A 23,889-nucleotide genomic window follows, 5' to 3' on the forward strand; every position below is an offset into this window, starting at 1 on the left:
AATTTTCACAGTTGGCTGAGCTTTAATAAAAATAACACAAGTAGCTTAGCGGAGCTGTGCTAATGTTTGTGAGCCCGATGTTTGTGGATCCGATGAATATCCGAACAAATAAGGTTGGTTGCAAAACTTGTGGACGTCTGTTCATATGCTTAGGCCGTCCTAACACCGAGGACAATACAGCGAGCGCTGGAACCGCAATAAAAATGAGGTACTGATATCATCCGGCTATTTTTCCACGTTTCACTATAATACAGCAATTCTCCCACAAAATGCCAAAAATAGTATATTCTAGAAGCTTTCCAATGCGAACCACTTTGGTCAAATGGAGAACTAGGTGAACAAAAACAGTATTGACCTAATTTGATTGTTCCAGAGTTGCGCGAACATACCGCAACTTGCCGGTTGGCGACCAATCACTGACTCAACCTGAGAGTGCCGGTGTCAAACTTTTTCCAACCAGTACTAAGGAGAACGTAAGCATCCCAATGACTTTTGTCCAAGCTTTGTTCAACTACTCAACCTCGTCTGAATTATAAAACGTCTAACTGACTAACGACGAGACGTGAACAAAAAAACCACAGGTCAGTGAAGTGCATGCCTGAAACACCCACCAGCCTTTCGTTTGCACAACAGCATGCTTTTGTTGCAGACAGCCGGCACATATTCAGAGTCGACTGGGCTATATTTTTACACTGGTTGTAATTATTGGAATTCTTGGTTTATTCTTGTGGGCATTGCTTCATATAACTCCAAGGGAAAAAGTCAAGACATTTTTTATCCGGAGTTCTGGGTGGCCAGTTGAACAAACCTCCTCAACTGATTCACCTATTCCCGAAAATCTTCACCGAGATGTCCGTACACATTCCGGCTGCGACGTGGCGCAGCGCCATCCATATAGCACTGAGTAGATTAGGCTTCTCCCATTGGTGTTGCAGAGTGTGATTGTATGGTAAAACGCTTACAAAGGCACCTACTACTTATGTTTTCCAAAAAGAAGGACGTTTGGTGATTTTTATACTAAGAGTGACAGCCCAAATTATCAGCTTAGCACTTCGCTGACATTGGTAAAGCCTGTAGTGACGCACCTTTCCTCATAAAAATTGATGCAAAATTCGTCAGCCCCATGGCAAGCGACCTTGTCTGTAACCAGCATAGAAAACTCATCTCTATGACCTAAAAGTTAATTTCAAAAATTGTCGTTTACCCAAATAATCTCGATGCAGACCACAAAAACTTCGAATTTGACGTTCCTTCGTTTTCCCAGATGCTGCATACCTAGAAGTCCTGTTCGGAATTTCCATCCAGCCCTCGAAGCAATTAATACGTAGAAAAACCCTGCAATAACTAAAGTCTTCAAGACTTCTATACTGTCAGTTCGTCAGTATCTTATCCTCATGCTCCCGAACGTATCTGTCTGTTATGAGGTGCACGCCAGCGGTAATTGTATTCAACGGCACACACTCTCATTAGCATCGTAACTAATCACCCCATGGAGCATCACTACATTCAATCGTCGATCCAGTACCAGTTGTATCAATTTATTGTAGAAATACGGTCTGGAGCAAGGACTTCCATTCCCGCTGCTGTATTACGTGTGAGCTACGGCCTTTAATGTGTTGGTCTGGTTTCACATACGCATAGATTTTTTCACCCGCCTTATCAAAAGAGTAGATAAAAACGTCGAGAGCTGTACCGCTGACACGCTGTCTACAACGTACTGGCTGTGCTCGAAGGAGTTTCAACTGGCGTCATCACGCTGGGCTGCTTGTGGCAACCTAACCTCACTCATGGACTCGTGAGAATGGGGGCACAACACCACGTACCAGCGCTGATGGGGCTTGCTAATAGCTGATAGCGTGACATTCGGATTGCCGTAAAGCTCACATGTTGTGACATTTAGGCTTCGGGACCGGGTGATCTCTAAATAAGAGATGGAGAGAATCTGGACAACTGGTGTGTGAGAGGATGTCACTAAAGCAGCTGATTTGCACGTGACCACGGGATGTGAATCCTGGGAGCTGTGTCCTGCCTCAGCGTGAACTAATCGTACTGCTGATCAGTCACACTGGGTCGGGAGCTTTAGTCTTCAGCTTCTAGCAAGGGTTTTGTGAGTTCGAGTCCTGTGTATGTACATGTTTCCAACACGGATAGAGCAGTGCAGCGCTTTTCGGCTTTGGAGCGACTTTACGACAGGACGAAAGCTTCGCTGAAAAAACTCAGGAAAATGACCTATCAGTGGAATGGTTGGATTGAACAGTTGGGTAACAACCACAAATTAGTTCTCAAATTCTGAAGATTTTACCGTAATTTCGTTGCTTGCTTTCCTTCATTTGTGCACATAGAGGCAATTTATTGTTCTACGTTGGACAAATGCACTAAGGGATTAAGTGGATACTGTGGTGAACTTATTTGCCAAACTCTCTGCTCGTTATTTCGGAGCAACTTAGAAATTTGAGTCGAAAAATATTTGACTCCAAAGTATAAAGCAGATTCACAGAAAAATTTTGTAACCACCTTAGGGTAGCTGAAAAAGCGATCCGCAAATTTACTGCCGAGTTTTATGGAACTAAACTATATTGATAACTTGCAAGCAGTTCTAGTTGACTGAGGAAACTTGTAGCTTTGGTTGCATGAAACCTGAGATCTTTATCCTGCATTCCTTTAATCCGCGGCCTTAAGCTGTGTACAACCCTCCAAAGGGCTCACAACAAACAAGGTGGATTGATGGACCGAACTGGTGGCTACACATGGTTAGTGGGAGTACAGACATATAGGCTGATGACAGAATAGGTGGCGTTCTCTTGCTCACGTGTCTGGTTGATCACCTAGGGAGAATAATATCAGCCTTTCAAGACAGAATAGGACGTCAGTATCAAGAAGATTACCTGTGTTTGTTGTCACCATCTTCTTCTCGTCCTGGATATGTGATATCACAAGCGCGAGAGAGAGAGAGATGGAGAAATTAGAGTACCCGGTTTGGGATGACTGTAAGTGACAAATGAGAAACGCGCGAACATAGCAAACATGAGTAGGCGTCGAGAACTCGATGACCTAGGGACGCTGTCCATAAATTGACGCCTTTCTAGCTCGTGGCCCACGATACGTACTAACATCAACCCAGGTGAGTAACCATGCGAGTAATGGAGACCGATTTTAACTCTTAGTCGCTTTGCTATCTAACAAGAATAGAACGCCTGAGAAAAAAAAAGAAAAATGGGACGAATACTTGGTAAGAAACCATTTTGCCTCTTTGTACGAGCATATATTTAGTTAGGATACTAAACAGTGCTGTTGAGTAAAAATCACAGTCCGTAGAATAAATTCAACATTATTTGATTTTCTGATAAGCTGAAGGATTTGTTTCCATCTGAATTCCATGAATTTACGCTGGGCGTAATTCTTCTCTATGACAGTCTAAACCACTGTTGATCTATCCACAAATACTATATGATGGCTAGTAGAGGATGCCTGCTATGGTAGTCAGATTGCTTGAGTAAGCAAACAGCTTGTTAGATAGAGAATTGAAAATGTTTCATACTTACTAGTTACCGGTCAACCGGACAGTATGAGCATAGGTGAGAAGTAACTAACCTGAAACATCCCCTACTCATCCCTGCTGTACTTCCCCACATCTTTGTGGTTAGCTAGTATAGACCTGGAATCGGCTTGGTATAGGAAGCATATGAAAGTGCATTGAAGAAAAGCTTGTAAGATCAACAGTTGATTAAAAATGCCACGAAATCGCAGCGCTATTGGTTTTAAAATCAATACTGCATAGCCCAGTGTTGGTGTTGTTTCCTAGTTTCACTTACCTCCCTACTGTTTTACAGATAATTTTATAACTTTTTTATATCTAAAAATATTTGGACCTCCGGGATGTGGGGATATAGGAGAGCTGTGACAAGGATAGGATACACCGGCCGTATGAGGGTGATCTCCATCGTCACGTTGGCTTATTTGGCTCGTTAGATCGGCCTGTTTTGAAATCAGATGAAACAAAAGAGCTTGAATCTTTTGTTATCTTTGGCCATATGGTGAGCAAACAAATTTATGAACAGGCTTTTTCTGTCCTTACAAACTTCTAATAAAGTGTAGTAAACTTTGTGAGGCTGTACGATTATGGATAAACCACCTGATTAAACCCAACGAATGTGGTCCTTTTTGACAGCTGGTTTAAGACCGGAGAGTACACTGAATAGGAGAAATGATAAAATATTATTTTATATTGTCTAGTTCTCAACCAACTTAGACTGTAATTTATTGCATCTTGGCCAAAAGTTCCTCTCATGTAGACTATCGCATGGCAGTAGAATATATCGGTCAGTATCATTGAAATAGACTTCACCTCATTCTGGCGATTTCGGTTAACATATCTTTTGATGGATCTCTTCCGGGTTACTCAGTAACATAACGTGGAACGGAAAATTAGATGCCATGAAATGTCCATCTGACGCTGTACATTGTTAAATCTCCATGTCTTCCCGGTGTAGCTCACTCCACTTCAGACTGATGTGTTTGAGTTGACTTGTTACTAGGTTAAAAACCATTAAATCCGAAAACTGGACTGGTCGTCCTCGAAACTACTGTTGGTATACGTTTTGTATAATGCTGGGTGCTTTCGAGAGTCTCCAGTTAGCAACTGTTCTATACGTGTTAAAAAGCCCCAAATCTCTGCTGATTACGTAAAATGATGTTTGACACGTTGGTAGTAAAAGATATTTAGCGTCTATAGGATCAAGTCCTAAAACGACTGAACAACGATTGGAAAGAATAATTGGCTTTACTGAATTGTGTACGGCAATCTTCGCTGCAGATACGCCGTGAAAGCTTACGACCGGTTTTTAGTTGCTTTCGATCAGTCCAAGTTAAACCGAAAAATTTGCGCATCTTTTTGGAAAGAAATTGCTCGAAAATGCTTTAAAATTTGTTTGTTGCCCGGGGTCTTAAAAGTCATCAGTAGTTTCAAGCTGCCGGTGGTATTTTTTCATGGCTGACCTCTCCTGAAATTGGTTCATTCCTCGAGAGACAGTCATGGACATCAATCCAGAATTTATCACCAAGACTTTCAACCAGATGTGAAAATGTGACCCTAACGACCTCCTGACCATTTCGTACATCCTCCTAACTGTTGGTGAACGTTTCAACCATCAGTCCTGACCGATGACATGATAATCACTCGGTTAATGGTCCAATTAGGCTAAATAATGAACCAAAGGTCAGATCTGGAATGGCTCACATATACGAGCGCCTTCATGCTTACTTGCTTAATAGAGTGAGTGCAGAGAGATCCAACGAGTGACCTTTTTTCAAGAGTTCTGGGGTTCTACTCTTTATTCTTACTATCTTCGCCTTTGCCGGGTACATGCAGTAATACTCAAGCCCACGGTCTTTTCCTCCGTAAGAATAGTTGATTGTTCATATTATTCACCACTAGTCACGTGATTATTGTAATCAGACAGCAACGAACTGAGACAAGAAATTCATAAAGAGACAACCTAGCTAATAAGCGGTCTGAAAGGGTGGTTTTTGATTTACATCGAGGTATGATGAAATAGGTTGCCTTTAGTGGGTGTTTGTAGACAGGTATCATTTGGCTCGGAAAATCTGTTCATTTACCACTGTTATTCACAGGTGCACAAAGTAGGAGCTACACGTTCTAACAAAGTACCTCATGTAACTAAAAGTGCATAAAGTGAAAGACTATCAGTTTTTGACCACAATGGGCCATTTCATTCGTGACCATTAACAACTTCACTAAAGTTGATTAGTGTCCCACGGCGCCTTTCTGACTGAGTTAAAGTGAGTGAACTGCACTTTACTATCGAGAGATAAGCACAATGTCCTTCTCATTATCTAATCCACCAAGAAACTGAACCATGATATTAGAACGGCATCCTCAAAACCAATCCAACAACAGTCCGAAGTTTTCTCTGTGCTGCTAAGAAAACTCCAAGAAATACCATCGAGCTTCAGGCTTCGCTTCATAACACAATTTGTGCTATCATACTTTTAAACTGCAAGCCTGGTTTTTTGAGTTCATTAAACACTAGCAGAACTGCATAACGGAGATGACCAACCGAGGGTGAACTTAAGCTTCTGTTCATTCTGGCCAACCAGTGCCTATAAAAATCGATTACTATGTTAAGCACTACTCGTGTTTTTTGAGTCGCTGATCATGTGGTTGTTGATCTGATTACCGATTATCCTGTTAAGAACAATGGTCAGTGCGCGGCTGCACCCAATCGCTGCGCTTAAGCACTCACTGATCATGGCCCCATGACTGGTTGTCGAAAGATTTTCAAGCTCATTGCCAAACTAAGCAAAAAGATCAGCAGTCATCTGATCAAGGACCATTGAGTGTTCGAGAGCTACTAATGTTTTTGGTTCGTTACTAGTCACTGCTTGCATCCTTTAAAAGTAGTTCCTGTTTTAGGGAAAGTAGAGCAAAAATGACAGAAATTTCCTTGTCCATTTTTTAAGTTTTTTTTTCCAAAATTTCACTCACCACTTTGTAGCTGATTTCGGGAGACCGAGATAAAGTGGTCCTCTTCTGTGGCACAGGGGTGATAGTTTTTTGTTTATAGCCAACCCAACAACCAACTAAGCAAGCTTAGCTACGCATATTATTACCAGTAAGAAGCCCCCTCGTTTAATCTGTGTACTTAAGAGATACTTTGACAAAGTCATGTGACTGCATAATTCGTCCACTACCAAGAGCAAGGTTTACTAAGTGATATTATAAACAAGCAACGCCCAAACTGCCGAGATAGTCACCCTTATTCTAGAATAAGACTTCTTCTAATCCCCTGAAAGCGAGCTAAGTATATGTAGGCTGGGTGTAGATTATTACCAACAGGTGTGGTAGACTGACGCTCAATGCGTAGGTGGACTAAATGAACTAGGCAATTAAAAAGGCAGATTGGGTGGCAAGCGCTGCAAGGTGTTTGAATTGAACAACCAATCTTCCGGAGTGGTAATTCAGCTGAGTTTTTCCCAAACTAATTGTATAGTTTACCGTTAGTAACATTCAAGTATGTATCTCTTTAGGTCTGTGGTTTTATTACATTATTCAAGGTAGAACAACTAAGTTAGACGGTACCAGTCAATTTTCTTAAATTTTGATTGTAGGTCAGTGAAAGCCGTATGTTTCCAACTCTTGTAAAAATGACTCTGGAAATGTTTTGACTAGATATGATTTCGTGTAGTATTTGTATGTTGTATGGTATTTCTAAAGCACACCATGTAATAATGATATTTTAAATGCCGCGGACACTTGGATTTTCAAGAATTTGAAGACAATAAATAGTTCTTATCTGATTTCACATAGGATTTCCCTTCAGCTTGAGGAAAGAAATATTGACAAACTCTTTGTAACTGACAACCTGGCAACAAACTCCGCAACGAAGTTTTGCCGTCTGCTACAAAATGTTCAACTAATCGTTGTAGCTGGTCGATTCCTCAGCATCACTATAGTGGCTAGCCTAAATAAGATAGAAAACCAACGTGATTAATGGATAGAACATCCATCACTGTGCTACGACACAAACGAACTAACCGTTTGTACCTCCTGAAACATGAAAGCAATAGAATGTGCTGAAAACAGCTCAGCGAAATGGGCAGGTCACAAACAAAAGTACACTTAACTGATGTTCTATTCACATACCATTCAAATGTAGAAAAACATTATGATTATCAAAACAATAGAAGGGAATTTATTCTGACAGAAGTATAACTTCTTGGGGTTTTATGGACAACAAAATAGAAACAAAGAGGCGTAACGCGCTTGTTTGAACTCGAATTTAATAATCAAAGACCCAAAACGGATACATTTATGTCGATCGAGGATAAACACGTCCTAAGTCTAGTGAAACAATCAATCAGTCTCCTGAACGGTCATTATCAGGTCCGTCTCCCATGGAAACGTGATTGGCATGACCTACCGGAAAACAAACATACGGCCAAGAAGCGATTGAAGTACCTTCCGCTCCGCTTACTAAAGGACCCGACTCTCTTACGGCTATATACAAACACTATACTGGAACAGGAAGCCAATGGCTACGTCAACAGGGCCCCGACCGACCAGTGTGAGGTACGTCGATTCGTCCCTCACCATCCTGTTTCTAATCCGCACAAATCGGGCAAGGTGAGGATAGTGTTTGATTTTGCGGCGAAGTCTGGAAAACTGTCGCTGAATGACTAATTATATTCGGTTTCAAGGTCACCTATGCCTCTTGGCCTCGGTCGCGGTTTTTTTTTAGTGTATGGCTATCGGTGTTACCATAATGATCCAAACAAAGTTATTTTCTCTGATATAATTTAGCGAAAAACATTTTCGGGTCATGTTGTTGTTGTTGAAATTAGAACAACATAAATGAAGTTAATTCATTTTACTCGTCCTTGCGCTTGTTTTGGATTTGTGCCCAACCTCACAGACTGCCGACTGGGTACGCCTATTCGGGTAGAAGGCTGTGAAATAGATGCCTACCCGGCAGGAGGCACCCCAGATGAATCAGAGACCATCAGATCTTGTGGTGTCTTGGACACAAGATATCGATGGGACAATCACAAAGAACGCATCTTTTGATAAATTTCAAGAATCCAGAAAATTTCTGGCTTGTGATTTTGTGCGTCACTCAAGTGGACTTTCTCGAATACGTCGAAGTATTCTACGAAAACAGAATAATCCGCTCTACCAAGCACAGCCAATTAAAAGCGAGAAAAGTAATTCATTTTGACAGAAGCTCGTAATTTGAGATATTCATCAGGTTGCCTGTCTCCTGTGATGACTGAATTATCGTAGGGTCAACTGGCTAGTAATCGAAAGTGGCTGCCATGACTAGATGTGTTTAAAATAATTCTGCAGGAGGTAAGGGACGTCTGAAATATGCTGGTGTGACATAAGATTATACAATCAGGTTGCCAGTCTAGAACTCCCGAAGGCAGGTAACTGTGGAACTATTTTCATGCTTTCAAATAAATTCTACAGATTACCTCCTTTCTCAAGTTACCGTCTTTTAACCTGTTTTGGTTGGTTTGTCTCAGATTTTTCACAAAACAGGTCAAATACCAAGGCAGCACAATAATCGTGAACTCTTGAATAAATGGTGGTGGATGGTGTCTGTTGTGTCCGCTTGTCCCCATTGGTAGCGCCTAACGTTTTTCGAGTATATCCAGTGGGATACTCTTTCTTTTCTAGATTTCTCTTAGTCTGTAGATGTCATAACCCAAAACATTTTTTGGCTACATTGGTCTTCTTGGACTTGTGGCGACTTAGGAGATTTGGTTGTACCTCTTCCATGGAAGGCCTGCTTTTTTTAAGTATCTTACACCGAATCATGGCTTATGTGGAGTAACTTTCGTGATTTCTCCAGGGAGATTAAAGTTCCTCTCAAAAGGGATCAGATGAAAATACAATATTTATGAACCAAACATCAAGAAATAGATTTCCCTAAAGATTAGCTCCCAGCCTCAATGGCCTTTCAGTGACTAAGTAACAAAAGTTATACGGTTGATCTTCGAAGACAGGGACCTCTTCCAATTAAGGACCAGGGCAATTCCCATTTGATTTCCAATTCAAGACAACTGAATAGCTGGTTCATACAGGAATCGGACAGTTATTAATGTGCTGGTTCGGACTTGGGATGTCATATTGTTCAACATCTTTACTAAGCCCTTGGAATATGTGGGATTTTCCGTATTTCTCGGAGATGTTCAAATCCCCAAAGATTCTTTGGGAGTGATATTATATCTGGAGGAATAAAATCGTAGACGATCCAGAGCCATGTAATGATCCACGCAATAGAGGTCATCTTCTGAAAATCTGGAAGACAATGCTTCGATTGACTTTCTTAGGAGCAGCCAGTCCTTGGGACGATCTCTTCTGGGGAGCTTCATTCTGCATTACGAGTTGTGTGTCAATACATAGCGCTTCGGAGTAAAGTGCAAAGGCTTAGAGTTGTCCAGAAATCGCTGCTGAAGGAATATAGTGCCAGTGGACCAATTATTACCACCGCTGGTGGTAAAATAATGTAGAGATACAATGATTAGTTCGGGGGCACATCGTGGTCTAAGGGCCGTGGAAAATGCATAATTTCGAATGGTAGCTCTTAAGGGACCCAACCTCTCAGGTTTCTGTGTGCAGCCATAGGTTAACCATTTTTGATTGATATTGGCTAGTAAGCACAACACTGCTGGTTAGACCTATTAGTAGAGCACGCCAGAGGCCTCAGATGCCCCATTTCTCACGACAAGATAACGCAGAGAACTATGGCACCTCTGTTTTATATACTTCTGAGATACAAAGGCCGGAGGATGCCTTTAAATAGCGCAACGGAGGGACTTCCTGTAAACTGGATTGGGACACTAAGTCGAAGGTACACCTCAGTTGAGGTGACTAGATGATGTCAGGCCTTCAGTAAAGAACTCTACCAAATGAACGACCAGAGAGTATTTAATATCCGAATTTAGGTCTGCGTTCATGTATGTGCAAGTGGCTGAACAACACCTGGGAATTTTTCGGCGACAATCATAGGTGATAACAGTCGTTAGCCGTTCGTGACAGAATCTGGTGAACTGTCTGTCATCACAAAGCAGGTTTTCAATCAACCACACACACACACACACACACACACGCACACACACACACAGAGGGCGACTACACTCTCACCCCACATTGGTGTCTGTGGGTTTCGAAAAGTGTGTTGGTGTTAATGGAAATAACTCCTCTGATGAAGTGATGAGATCGGTGAGGCTTGAATGAACCTTGCTTACGCGAAACGACCTGCGCAAGGATTGGTTGAGGTTTCTCTTGGGTCAATTTTCAAGATGTCCAAGTGCTTGACAAGACATTTCAGGGACTGGTCAGACATGTTTGCTAGCTTTCCGGCTTATCTCGGATTTATCCACAAATATTAGTTTGCCTTGTCTCGTAATCGAGCAGCGAGTCGAAAATTTTCGACGCCTTTACGTTCATCCAACTGCGCTGGTGTTCATGTGGGATTCGGGTATATATAGCTTTCGTGCTACTCCAAGATCCACTGAATCGCAGTTACGTCGAATTTGATGTACACGTAAGAAATAGGGTGATTCGAAAGTCGATAAGTTTCCTTACCTGATGATATCCATAGGGCTGTGGTTTTCTAGTAGCGGGACGTATCAGGCACAAGAGATTCCGCCAGGTTTCTTGGACTTAATGGAGAGTCATGAGCTGGCATTAAAGACTGGAGGTCACTCAAGTGGGTTTTAGAACAAATGGGAAATAAATATGTCATTTGACATAGTCTTAAAAACTACTCATTTTAATGTACGCTTCGTTCAGGGCATTTGTACGGTGATGTAACTGTGTTGGCACATATTACTTTTTGTAATACTACACCAGTTGTGAGTACCTGGTATTGCTTAACTGGTGGTTCAGTGCAAACTGAAAGCCTAGCACAACGAGGGTAAAGCATTTCATAAAGGAAACTACTCACAAGGTTGCTGAAAACTCTTCGACAGCTCACGACCGGTTTTTCCCCTGTTGGGGTTCATCAGAATAAAACTTTACACTCGTTTGCAAATCAATTTGGTTTTCGCGGGAGACTTAATTGAATCTCTCGTTTATGATATTCTACAAGTGAATGTGCCGCACACAGGCCAAACTGATTTGCAAATGAGTGTATTTCTCGAAAACAGTCCAATTCGGATTCAAGTAGAATATAAGGATGATGGAAACTCGGAGAGTGCGCCTATCTGATGAGCCCCAAGAAGGGCGAAACCAGCCGTGGGCTGTCGAAAAGTTTTCAGCAACCTTGTGAGTAGTTTCCTTTATGAGAATAAGACTTTGTTTTCTGGTCACTGTTAAGCCACACGTAGATGTTAGCCATTGACAGCTCAGTCAAGTGAATAAGCTTTCAGTTGGGTTGCTGCGTTGTTCACTGAGCAGAACAAATTGGATGCAGAGAACAAACCAACGAACATTTACGCCAACTGAGGTACCAACACTCTCCTCAACTGCAAGTGTCAATATTTTATGAAGATTATGGGGCTCTGCGGAACTACTCATTCTCCTTCAGTTTGGAAGGCTCCTATTCAAGTTTCCTGGTACATTTATGGAAACTGGGGTTTCCTTGCACTAACCATCTTTTGGATCCGTTGAGCCCTTCGTTGTTAATTCATTAATTTGAACTATGGGTCATTGCTGACAAATGCAGGCACATTTGCAATCCTTTTATGAAGCACAACCACGGGACCCGGCATGAGAGCATTCAGTTCCACAGAACATCTAACCGCGAGAAACATCACTGTCGCAAGTTGTGTGTCGTTGCGGGATTTGTAGAATTGACTGGACATCACTCCGCTTTAATGAACATTCCCTCATAGAGTAGATATTCTGATGAGTCCTCTCCAGATAGGCTTATTCTTGTTTAAGTTAATCAGTAGTCTGCATCTTTAATCGTACCAGCATTTGTACCCTCAGCGACTGGTGTGTGAAGCCACTTTCTTTTATTATTATACTGAGGGTTATCAGCACTACTTTAGCAGCAACAAGGCACAGTAAGCTCTTAACCAACAGTTGTCATCTGTTTGCTTATCGTGTGGTTGCAGTCTTTTAGTCTGATTAGCTTTCGCTCTGAGGTGGCCGTCTTGTAACGGATGGTCCGGGTCCGGATTGTGCACTGCATCGTTATTTTCCTAACGGTATGTAAAGTGGCTTAGGACTTGTATAAATATCTAAACAGATCAATTCTGTACTGTGGTAGACGAGAATCCAAAAGTGACTCGAAGTGGGCGAGCAAGTAGGTTTTTACAACTGTCGTTGGCAACATGTTCCACGCGGTAATTACGCGGACTAACGAGAAATATTTCGGCTAATCTTGGACGGAAGACAATACTAAGAAGCTCACGAAACGTCACGTCCTTCCTGTGTCTCATCAGGTAAGCGCATTTCCGGACTTTCCATCAATCGTGTGTTCAACGTGGACCCAAGTCGAATACGACTCGCAAAATACACTCACTTGCAAATTGATTTAGTTCCAACTGGACAATCAACTAAATCGTATCTGAATCTCTCGTTTGTGATGCTCGTCAACTGGATATGCTGCTGCCTCATGTTTTTATTGGAGGCATAATGGAGATATGGGAGTATTCTTCCGGACCCATCACTGCTCATCACCTAAAATTTGGCGGTCGAATTGGAACAAACCTCCCTGACGATCACATGGACGGCCAAATCGACAGCAGGTTGTCGAATAGTTTCCATCCAACATTGTGGAATATAGGCGGCTCGGGTACACTGATTGGTTGCTGGTCCGTTTGTTCGAATTGGTAGTTGGATTGTAAAAGTTTCATCACCGGTCGGGGTAACACCGTCAGTGCGGGGTTGAGTGGGTGAACTTCTCCCCTTCTTCCTGTGCTTATGTAGCTTCCAAACAGCATCTGGTATCTCTGAAGGCGGTCTTCGCGTAATCTGATTGGTTCTCTGTGAATCTGAGTTGGTTTCGTTGTGCGCATTCACTTTGACAGCTTGGTATGTGTGATACGGTCGTTTTCTTCTTACTTTGTGGTTTGAATTCGCTCCCTTGAGTGGTGAATTCAGTAGTCTTCTGTTTTTAGTGGTCTTCTTCCATTGATCCCATTAGTCCGTTGGTTGTTGTTAGGTTTTTTTATTTCCAATGTGACTCAGAGCCCCGTGACTGTGTTGTTCTTTTGATCGTAACGGTTGATAGACTGGATCAACGTCGATGTGTTAAATGATCAACTTTTGAGTGTAGTACCACGCCTCGGCAAACTCCCGCTCCCGTTTTGTTATTGCGTGAGCAAGTATTTGAACATTGTCCCAATCGAACTTGTATCCCTCTATGCCTTCGTGGATTGGGACAAGTGACATTTTATTGTAACGGATGTCTTGCATTGGTTTAATGATGTGCAGAATTTTTCCCGCTTGTTTTCAGCTGAGTTTTTAAAAAAACAGGATGAAAATTAGTAAAAGAATGTATTCTCCAAATTGGTATCTGATGGGAGACGGGCTCACCTGTATTAATGGTTGTAGTAAATACACAAATGAAGCTACATACTTGCGTACAACAGCAACTGCCAACTAGAAGGCTTTTCCACTGAATGCGGTATACAACTGGCTATCTAAATGTAGACAGGAATCATTGCATGGGGTAAAAGCATGATTTGAATGTCCGAATCATTCATAGACGTTTCACTGAACCATACGGTTGTCCTACCCAGGATAGGCCAAAAGCTAGAGCTAAAGTGACATCTTCTGTGACGCGTTCGACTTTGAGATAAAGGTTCTTGTTAAAAGTGGCTCAAAGAGACCAGATAGAAATGTTCCATTCTGAGGAACGATCGTTTCCGATGGTTTATTTTGCAAAGTAGAACAATTTTATATTTTGGTTAGTGTTGTGTGAATTTTTGAAATTTTGAACTTCCCTTTTTTCAGATAAATTGGAGAATACTGTTAAGAGAATATCCGCCAAATATTCAAAGCCAACTATGCATCAGTCCCAAGTGGAGGACAAAACAGGAAGCTGGACATTATTTCTGTGGACGACAATATTACTGACTGGGTTACTTGCTGTCATCCTTATTTCATGGCTCTTAGTTTGGGCTGGCAAGTCCAGAAGGAAAAGCAGCTATTCCCAAATAACCAAACCAAAATCGCGTTGGGATTCAGTTTTGCATACCAATCAAAGCAGCCGACCACTGTTTGCTTCAGCCACAAAAAAACAAACCGATTTTGAAAGAGGTTTCAACAGTCCATCAACGACACATGCTCAAACTGCTTCTTTACTGGAACGGCTGAGGACAATTGACATTGAGATGTCCTTGAGGAGTAAGAAGTTCCAATCCGGCAGAAGTAACTTGGTCCTACCACCGTCTTTGAAGCACAAAAATACAGCCTCAATAAACCATACTGAAGGCGCATTTTGTAGCTGTGACTTTAGTACGTCCGAAAGGGCGTGCTCGTGCTATCTCAGCACACCACAACTTTGTACACAACCATCATTACAAGCGCCGGGGACGAAACCTTACGGACGATGCCTGTCATTAACCATGTCCAGCAAACCGCACTTAGGTTTCTTGCCACCTTCAAACTTTTATAAAGCTGATGTTTCCAGCTTACCGCCTGATGTCACAAAAAGGCGGAGATGCCTTCGGAGTTTGAGCGATGCGAGTGATAACTGGATCCAGTACATAAACCACAGAGCAGAACAAGGCAGCATATCATTTTCCCTGTCTTACAGCTGCACCATCGAAGTACTTCAGATAACAATCAATAGATTGATCGGAATGCGTCCGATAAGTATTGCTGATCAATCTTTAATGCGTCAAAAGGAAGCAGCTTATAAAGTTTTCGTTAAGCTTAGAAACAGACAGCTTACTTCGGAAGATCAGCGATATGTTGAACGAAGGTCATCTTTGGTAACGCAGCCGGCTTTTGGTATCCTGAACCCAGTGTTTGATCAAACTTTAACATTTGATTTGAAAGTGAAGGACATCGACGTTCACGAAATTGTTTTTACCATCCATCGCATACTGGTGCAGGAAGGAGAGCTTGGAAAAATGGTTTGCAGAAAAAGTCGCTCATTCAGTCTTCATTCAACATCTGAACGATATTCTTTATCAAACTTGCTTCTGCCTTTGAAGCATCTGTGTATTGGTGTGGTGCATTACCGACTCAATAGCTACGTGCTCATTAACAAAGCAGATACCATGAAAGATATCTGGCAGAGTATCCAGCGTCCAACAGAATTAGACGAGATATCCTCCGATGATGCTCAGCTCACGAGAAAATCGAACACGGACTGGGTAGAACAGAAGACACGACTGAAGTCCAAATCCCCCAATGTAAGTTGGGCATTGCTTGGCACCTACTGATTCAAACAACTAGTTTATTGATCATCTCCACTCAGTAGCATAACTTAGAGCTACAGTAATTTAAAACTTATAGTCATGTCATTTCAACAGTGCTGCAAATATCTTCATGAGCGTTACGCGTTTTCACAAGTCTAACAGGCTTTAGAAACAGAAAACTGATATGGGTGAATGAAGCCTTGCCCACCATCTTTATCAGTAGAAAACCTCATTTTATTGTAAGCCAAAACACATCTACTGCCGGCGAATATACTAAACCAAACTCTATAAAAATGTCTCGGTTACGTGCTTGAGCTTTTCGTTGAGATTGACGATTTCCCATTCAAATATCATCCCACAGATCTATCCCGAATAGATCGGGAAGCGTTGAGAATCACCAACAATGCTCATCTCGCGAATCTTTGGGGTAATGGTGACCTTGATCTTCTGTTCACTAATTCGACACAATGCTAGCACTGGCTAATTAGCAAGGTGACTGAACTGTAGCCGAACAGGATAGAGCACCGTCTTTTTTCAGTCGTGAATCTCACGTTAAATGGTCTGGTCCTGACTATCTACTCCACTGACCGATTTATTTGATAGATTTATTGGCCTCGTGGGATGTTTTGCTTTCCAATAAGACTACCGGGAGTTTTGCAATCATCAGTGCGTCGTGGATGAAATGCTGCATAGTTTATGCAGCCTTAGCTACTGATATTCTCCTCTATACAGTAGCATCATACTGAGGATAATAGTATGACAAACAAACAAATCAACGAGGCTACTGGGTGTTGAACACATCATCCAGAATTGACTCATTTACGAAATAGTTTTCAAAGATCAATTGTGGCTTTCTTAACTGAGTGGGAGTTGGTTTAAATGTATTCCTTAAAATACCCTGTTGCAAGTAACAAGGTACAAATTTAAGGAGACCGATGGTTCGCTTAAAGATGTGCTCGACTATGTATGAGATATCAGTGAGGTACGGAATCACCAGGTCGTGAGTAAACGTAAAATACTGGTAAAACTATGTTTTCTCTTCATTATACCTTGGACACTTGAATCGGGTGACCTTCGGGAACAGAAACACATCTCTGGGTAAGACAGACATGTATTACTGACAGAGGCCTGCTTTTTTCTGTTTATTTCTTTCTCGACCAGAATGTGAAAAGAAACTGGTCCTTGTCACTACTAAGCGATAGTATCTTTGGTGGTATAATTTCAAAAATAGTTAAAAGAAACCGACCGATATCAGCTGATAAATCCAGAGTAAAACGATTTCGTCTCCAACTAATGGAGAGGTACCAAAGATATGATCTCGAAATTTATCGGAAATACTGAATTCGACCTATGCTGCAGAGATGAGAAGCGTTTCACGGCTGTTGTATCCTTACTAGCTATTCCCGGGAAACTCAAGATGATTCTCATCCGTAAAGCTCCCCTAAACGGCTAAATACAGCATCAGCTAGATACAGATAGCTGATCAGGAGTGTGGTTGAGCGAACCTTGCTAGGCGTTGGCACCATTCGTCATTCAGCTGTGCAGATGTAGGTCATATCATTCAGTTTGATCTATATGATTTGGCACAGTGCCCTCCTTTCCCTTCATATTGCTTTTACTTTTGAATACATCACGAGATTTTAAGTCAGAGTGCTACTCAGCCTTATGGTTAGCTCAACAATGGAAACTCCAATGTCTTTTAGTTATTGTCATGGTCTTTTATATAATCAATTTGCTCTATAACTTTTTTTATTCACCAGACGTCTGAACACATCACATCCAATGGCGAAGGCGCAGAGAAGCCAGCAATGGAGATATCTATTTTCTACAGTTCAGTAGATTCAATTATAGCTGTTTGTTTGGGCAATGCAAAAGGACTCAAGTTCCGCCCAAGTGACGGTAGGTTTTTTTCTAATGGTCAGCTATAGTTTTCAACAAGCGGGGTTTCTGAATTATTTCATTTGAATCAACTGTTCTCATGCTTCATATTCCAATGATTAGATTTATACACAATCGGTTGCTTAAGACCGATCAGGAAAAATTACCTTCGCCGGAGATTATGAAGACCTTACGGCACTCTACAGACTTTACCTGCAAACTGGTTTACGAACATTAAAAAAACAAAGCATAAAGACAACCTTGAACGCTGCACATAGTGGCGTTTCATAGAGTGACATTTGTTCCACGGTTCGGATGGCGTCACTGTCCCCTTCAGGTTCCTTTGCCTTGGTTTCAGGCTAAGATAGAACCACTTAAAAACCACGAGGTAGCCGCAGCAAATATAAAGACATGATTTTGCCATAGCGCCGTGGGCGCGGTCTTTTACACGACAATTAGATTTAATATTTGGTGTGGACATTACACTTCCCAACATCCTAATGACGTCAAGTCTCAACGCTGAGAGGTCTAAACTTAGCCGTACGTTCGACTGAGCAAGAACAATACGGTATATTGACAAACGTTTCGAAACGGCCACTGATAATTCTCAATGGAGCTTCCCTGTTTTAAGTGAAACCACTCTATGCTCAAATACCAAGAGGTACTGTACTGCTGTTTCACCATCATCAGTGGTCATCTCAGAGGGCTGTAATTTTCCCCATGTCTTTGAAGTGCACAAACCACAGATTGTTAAGTACTGATTAGTAATACCTAAGTCCTGGACTTTAACGTTTCTTTGTCCAATCATACACTTTGCTTCCTGCTGATCTGAAAACAGCTGCTCATCACACGGCGTCGAAGATTTTAACAAACCATGTGCGGATTTAAGGAAACACTAGAAACGCATGTTACCCATGACTTGATGTGGCGTTTACTGCTACCAGTGATGTTTCAGTCTATTTTGTTGCGTCCCACAGCTGTCATTGGAATATTTACTGTAGTAAATAGACGGAAAACTCAGGTTTGGATCGCTTGGTATTCCTACACCTAATGAAGATCCAGCAGCACAACGTGTCACATGGTGGTGAAAGGAAGAAGGCCTTCGCTGCGGAGTTATTTATTAGGAAATTCCAACTGACCGGTTGCAGACCATTTGACAGGGAAGCAAAATTCTCATTTGCATCTTATTTACAAAAACTGGACATCCATCTTCTCCTGAACGCATCTTCTTGGACTTTCCTGGGTATTCATTGACTCCAATCATTCATCGCTCAAATCCAAGCAAATGTTACAAAGCGACTCCACAAATTCCGCAACAGATCTCCCCTTTTCAAAAGACGCAGAGCGAAATTCCACGAACAACACATACTACTCGCGTGCTTCCCCATCAGTAGCATCACCGTTACACGTTACTGTAGTAAATAGACGAAAAACTCACGTTTGAATCGCTTGGTATTCCTACACCTAATGAAGTTCCAGCAGCACAACGTGTCATGTGGTGGTAGTTGAGGGGATTTGAGAATTTCGATGGAATTTTCGTCCTATAATTGAAGTCGATTTATGGTGAAAAGCCGAGGATTAGTTTACGGCTGTTTTCCTTCTTATTGGGAACCATCATCATTGTGCATTGCATGAAACCCTAGGGAGTCTCGATTTCGCAACCTGTTGGCTAGCAGTTTGAACACTTAACCGTTCGGCCATGAGCTATTAATCAGCAGCGTGGCTAGCTCACATTTAGCAGGATATATAGGCGTATCCTTAGTTTTTCTCGCTTTACCGTAGTCCTCTGTGTTAAGCCATATCGCTCATGTGGGATCTGCATTGAGCCACAGAAGGACCGATGTGTTCTGTGAGGAAAGCCGGGCTCATGTTGAGAAATGCAGTAAGGTGGCCGCTCAGTATTCGCACAATGGAATTGATTTCTCGAAAGCTACGACATTTTCAGGGTTGCCACTTTATAGTGTAGCAGCTTTAAAACTCGTACCCACAGGCCTAATACTATGTGCTATAAAGAACTTACCCAAAACGGTTTGTTGCATGCGTTCCGTTCTCATTTACTGCATTTGGAAAACGTCGGAACAACGCTGTTTGCTGCTATCGGGAAAAGCGTATGTGGCTACAATGACCTTCCTCTGACTGCCACACAGGCACGCGTCCGGCCTCCAGGATTTCTGCCAACATCAAAGACATATAATCTACCACAATAAGACCCAACTATGCGGTACCGACTGAACAGAGACGGTCTACACTTCCGGAGGTAGTTGTATACACCTTGAGTTGTAAGGATCTTGCCGAATGCATCGACCACAAACTACCGCACCTCACTCGACGGCGTTCTATGTTTCAGAAGGGCTCTGCAGGTATCCCAGCTCGTCTTCGGTTAGCCGACCGTACAAAAACTTTGACAACTTATGGTTGTGTTCCAGAGAATAAGAGGTGGGTGCGAGGTCGTTCCTTTGCTTCCATAGACAAGACCGAACTGGACAGCCGGTGCTACGCGTAGTGTTTCCTATTGGAAAACGCGCCCAGCTTACTAGTTTATTTGGATTCTCCGATTTCCGTGTGCCCTGGAGGTCTCCAGCTGCATTTGCAGTACACCCATTCGTAACAAAAAACAGCGTTATTGCTTCGATAAATGAATGAACGCACGAATAACACATAGCCATCCTTCATGTATTGATTTAAGGCCTTCTCAATTGCTGTGAAAGACGAAATAGATACAGCCCCTAATTTCTCAACAAACGCGTATGAAGCCACAACACAGCAAAGTTGAATGTGCGCTAAAATTTCAAAATGGAATTAATTAAAACAAATCGCAAAAATGACGCCAAATAAGGGTGATTTTTGTTCTCATCACACATGTTAAAAATGCAGCGATTTGACGTTAAAGGTTTTATTTTACTCGCAAGGGTCTTGCACAAAAATGCATTGCGCATCCAAGGCGCGGCAGTAAGGTGCTGAGAGCACTTGCAAAACACAAGTACCGCGTCTATGTAGGAGTGGCCATGTGTATGTGAAAACATATTGACGGGAATTAACGCAACGATGCGCAACAGAGACAGTTCTCTAGAAACACTCTCTTGTAGGACCAGTTATTCAGATGCCTTAAGAGAAATCACGACTTCCGAGACTACGTATGCCTGATGATACCTATGTTTTCCAACCTGAATAAGAACTGAGGAATAAAGGGGCTCTCAGCATAGATGATTTAGATTTTCTTTGGTTGACTTACATACCAGTGAAATGAAGAGAACCTTTGCTGTGATTGTTGGAAATCACCAACTGAACAGATACAGACTATTGGACAGGGAAGCAAAACTCTCGAATGCATCTTGTTTATAAAAACTGTGTATCCGTCTTCTACTCGAACAGAACTTTCTGAACTTTCCTGGATACTCACTGACTATCACTCAAACTTGAACGAATGCTACAGAGCGCTTCCACAAATTCCGCTATAAATCTCACTTTTCAACAGATGCGAAGCGGACTTATGAGAAAACCACATACTACTCGCATGCTTTACCGGTAGCATCCACCGTTATACCAGTAATCCTTCACACACAAGACGGTGATCAGATTCAGTTTGTACCTGAGGCGTTTCTACACATTATGACTGTATTCCACATACAGTCTACATACATACATAAATACATATTGTATTCCACGTATCAGCAGTGTCAGCCAGTGTTGAACCGAACAAGCTCCATTGTTCGTCTGATGGCCTAGCAATCTTTGGTATACAGAAGTGAATGACCCTGGGGATTACTGATTGTGGTACCATAGACGGCTTATGGCACTATCAGGTCGTACATTGATAACTAAATGCATGTCGGCAAATTCGTCAATTGGTGACAGTAAACTGGGGAACAGGGATCCCTCATCCTGCTCTAAGTGACCCTCTTAGTAACTACTTTTTTTGTAGAAAGAAATGCATAGACAGAGGTTGTTCTGAATACATTTTCGTCAGGGTAACCTTCCCCCTACGACTGCACTATTACCTAGAAGTAGATGAATTTCTTTTAATGGGCCCTTAACTAAATACTGAACATTCGTTTTCCTTAATCCTCCACCGTGTAATTTGACTGATAATTTTGATTCATTTACTTATTCAATCAGTTTCAGCATTTGTGAGGACGGTGTTGTACAAAGGCGAAAAGATCCTGGCTACTTTCCGAAGCCAACCCCTTCCTATTCCGGACTTATTAAACCAGATGCGCCCGACAACCGGTGTCAGTGAAGGTACTTCGACGCAGTTGCGATCATCGAAATCGCTGTCCCCACACAATGAAATCGCTCGTTTCCAAGTCAAGCTGACTCGAATATTGAACAGGGATACATTGGGCTTGGTCATCTACCTTTGTACCCGCGGTCGATTTGGACAGTGCCGAGTAGTTGGACAGTGCGCAACTGGTGGTAGTGGCTTTCTTAGGAGTGAATCCACACAGCAGTGGCAACTGCTTGTCGAATCCATACGCCGTAGCGATCGAAAAGAAACGGGCGAAAAGTACTCAACAGAGCCCATTAGTGTTTGGCACACGCTATCTTGATCTGTTCTTCCAAACAGCCCAACTTTAATAGAAAATGTCAATCACCATAGAAATGGTAATCATCCCGAGATTTTCCACACAAAAAATCAATAGTTTTGGTTTTAAACAGGGTCACTATGGAAGTAATCAATCTTTGCTGTTGTATTTTGCTGTCGATGCTTTATGTCCCGTGTGTAATCTGTGAGGGTGTTTTCAAAGAAAACGTTCGAATGTCTCAGCTGTCCTTTCTCTCGAAAATGTGAATTAAACATGAAGTTTGTTACTTTGTCGTGACTAACAGCCACGTGAGATCTCATATTTGTATTCTATTATCAGTGGGAAACTTAACAGTTTGCCGTTATTCTGTAAAACATTTTAGTTCATATGAATTCCTGTTGCAAATACATGTGTAAAACAAATTTGGACCAATAAAAATGTTGTCAAAAAGTTCCTGTAGATGGTACCGATGGCAGCTTCTGTTTTAATGGTTATATTTAGCGATCCAATACCAATGTTAAAAAAACGCCAAAAATTCCTTGAGCCTGTATTTTGCTTTACAGCAGTTATATTAGATGAATCACTAGGCAGTGGTACCATAAAGTGATTTGGGGTCAGAATAAACCAGACTAACTTTTGTAAGCTACTCGCGGTTCATACAAGGATGATACTATGTATCCAAAGGCGATTTTTTTCTTCATAATGAGAAAACACTGATAAAAAGCTGCAAATGCCCATAAATTTTCAAGGATGTGTCTCTGGTTGCGAAAATCTTTCAACAAGGTCCTCTTGCAGTAAAGGATTTGTTGAAGCTGATGCACCTTAACCACACTGAACAAGAGCAATAGGCGTTTGTCAGCATATTTATGACATTGCCAATTCAACGCCATCCAGATTAAGACACTTGCATTGCTATGAAAATATTGCACTTCTACTTATTCCGCCAGTCAATATGCTCTCACTGAAGAATTCTAGATATTAGTGGACGTTTTTAAGTCCTTATGTAAAGTTATAAACTCGTGGGCAAATTACTTTGATGTTTAAAGTCGGTTACGTACACATTAGTGTTGAAATAAGTGATGAGATCGGTGAAAATCCGCTGTCTTCGCCCATTTGATGAGCTAAAGGAAGAGTGAAACCGTAGCGGGATGTCGAAGAGCTTTTATCATCCAAATGAGGACCCTTAAGTCAGACCCTGAAGCAGTATAGTTACCATAGCTGGATGAATTATGTGGCTCCGTCTTCAAGTGCCCACTTTCATTTAAGAAGCTACTTCCTTGCTCCTATGTCTTCTCTTTGTCCTGCATTTACAGCAGTTCCGCTGTGTTCATACACTGCTTTGTGAGTATACACCAAAACTGTCGCTACCCACTCCCTCAAATGAACTCTAGTGTAGGGAAGTTGGCGTTTCAAAAAGCGTATTTTCGCTTGGAAACGGAAATGCATGGACGACAGATAACCCCGACTATAGGGTTTGCCATTCAAGAAGATTAATTTGGTTGTCAAGGCCAGGATACTCTGCATTCCCGCACTTACCTTTTAGGGACAGGGTTTAGGGAAGTACTACTCATCGTAGATCGACTGTACTGAGTCTAATGAACCTAAACAACTTGGGCGCTGCTAGTCGCTGGCTGACTGAATT

The 23,889-nt window shown here is 41.9% G+C and overlaps 1 protein-coding gene across 1 annotated transcript; it reads left to right on the forward strand.

Annotated features, from left to right (window-relative positions):
* Nucleotides 1–14,431: 14,431 nt before the first annotated feature.
* On the forward strand, nt 14,432–22,269 carry T265_13363 (hypothetical protein; the record flags this gene model as incomplete). The annotated part of the gene is made up of 3 exons (XM_009168555.1): nt 14,432–15,840; nt 17,607–17,745; nt 21,847–22,269. Coding segments are annotated over 3 exons (1,917 nt in total), but the record flags the coding sequence as incomplete, so codon positions are not given.
* Nucleotides 22,270–23,889: the final 1,620 nt, after the last annotated feature.

The sequence above is a fragment of the Opisthorchis viverrini genome (assembly GCF_000715545.1).
Source record: "Opisthorchis viverrini unplaced genomic scaffold opera_v5_58, whole genome shotgun sequence".
Classification (NCBI taxonomy): Eukaryota; Metazoa; Platyhelminthes; class Trematoda; order Opisthorchiida; family Opisthorchiidae; genus Opisthorchis; species Opisthorchis viverrini.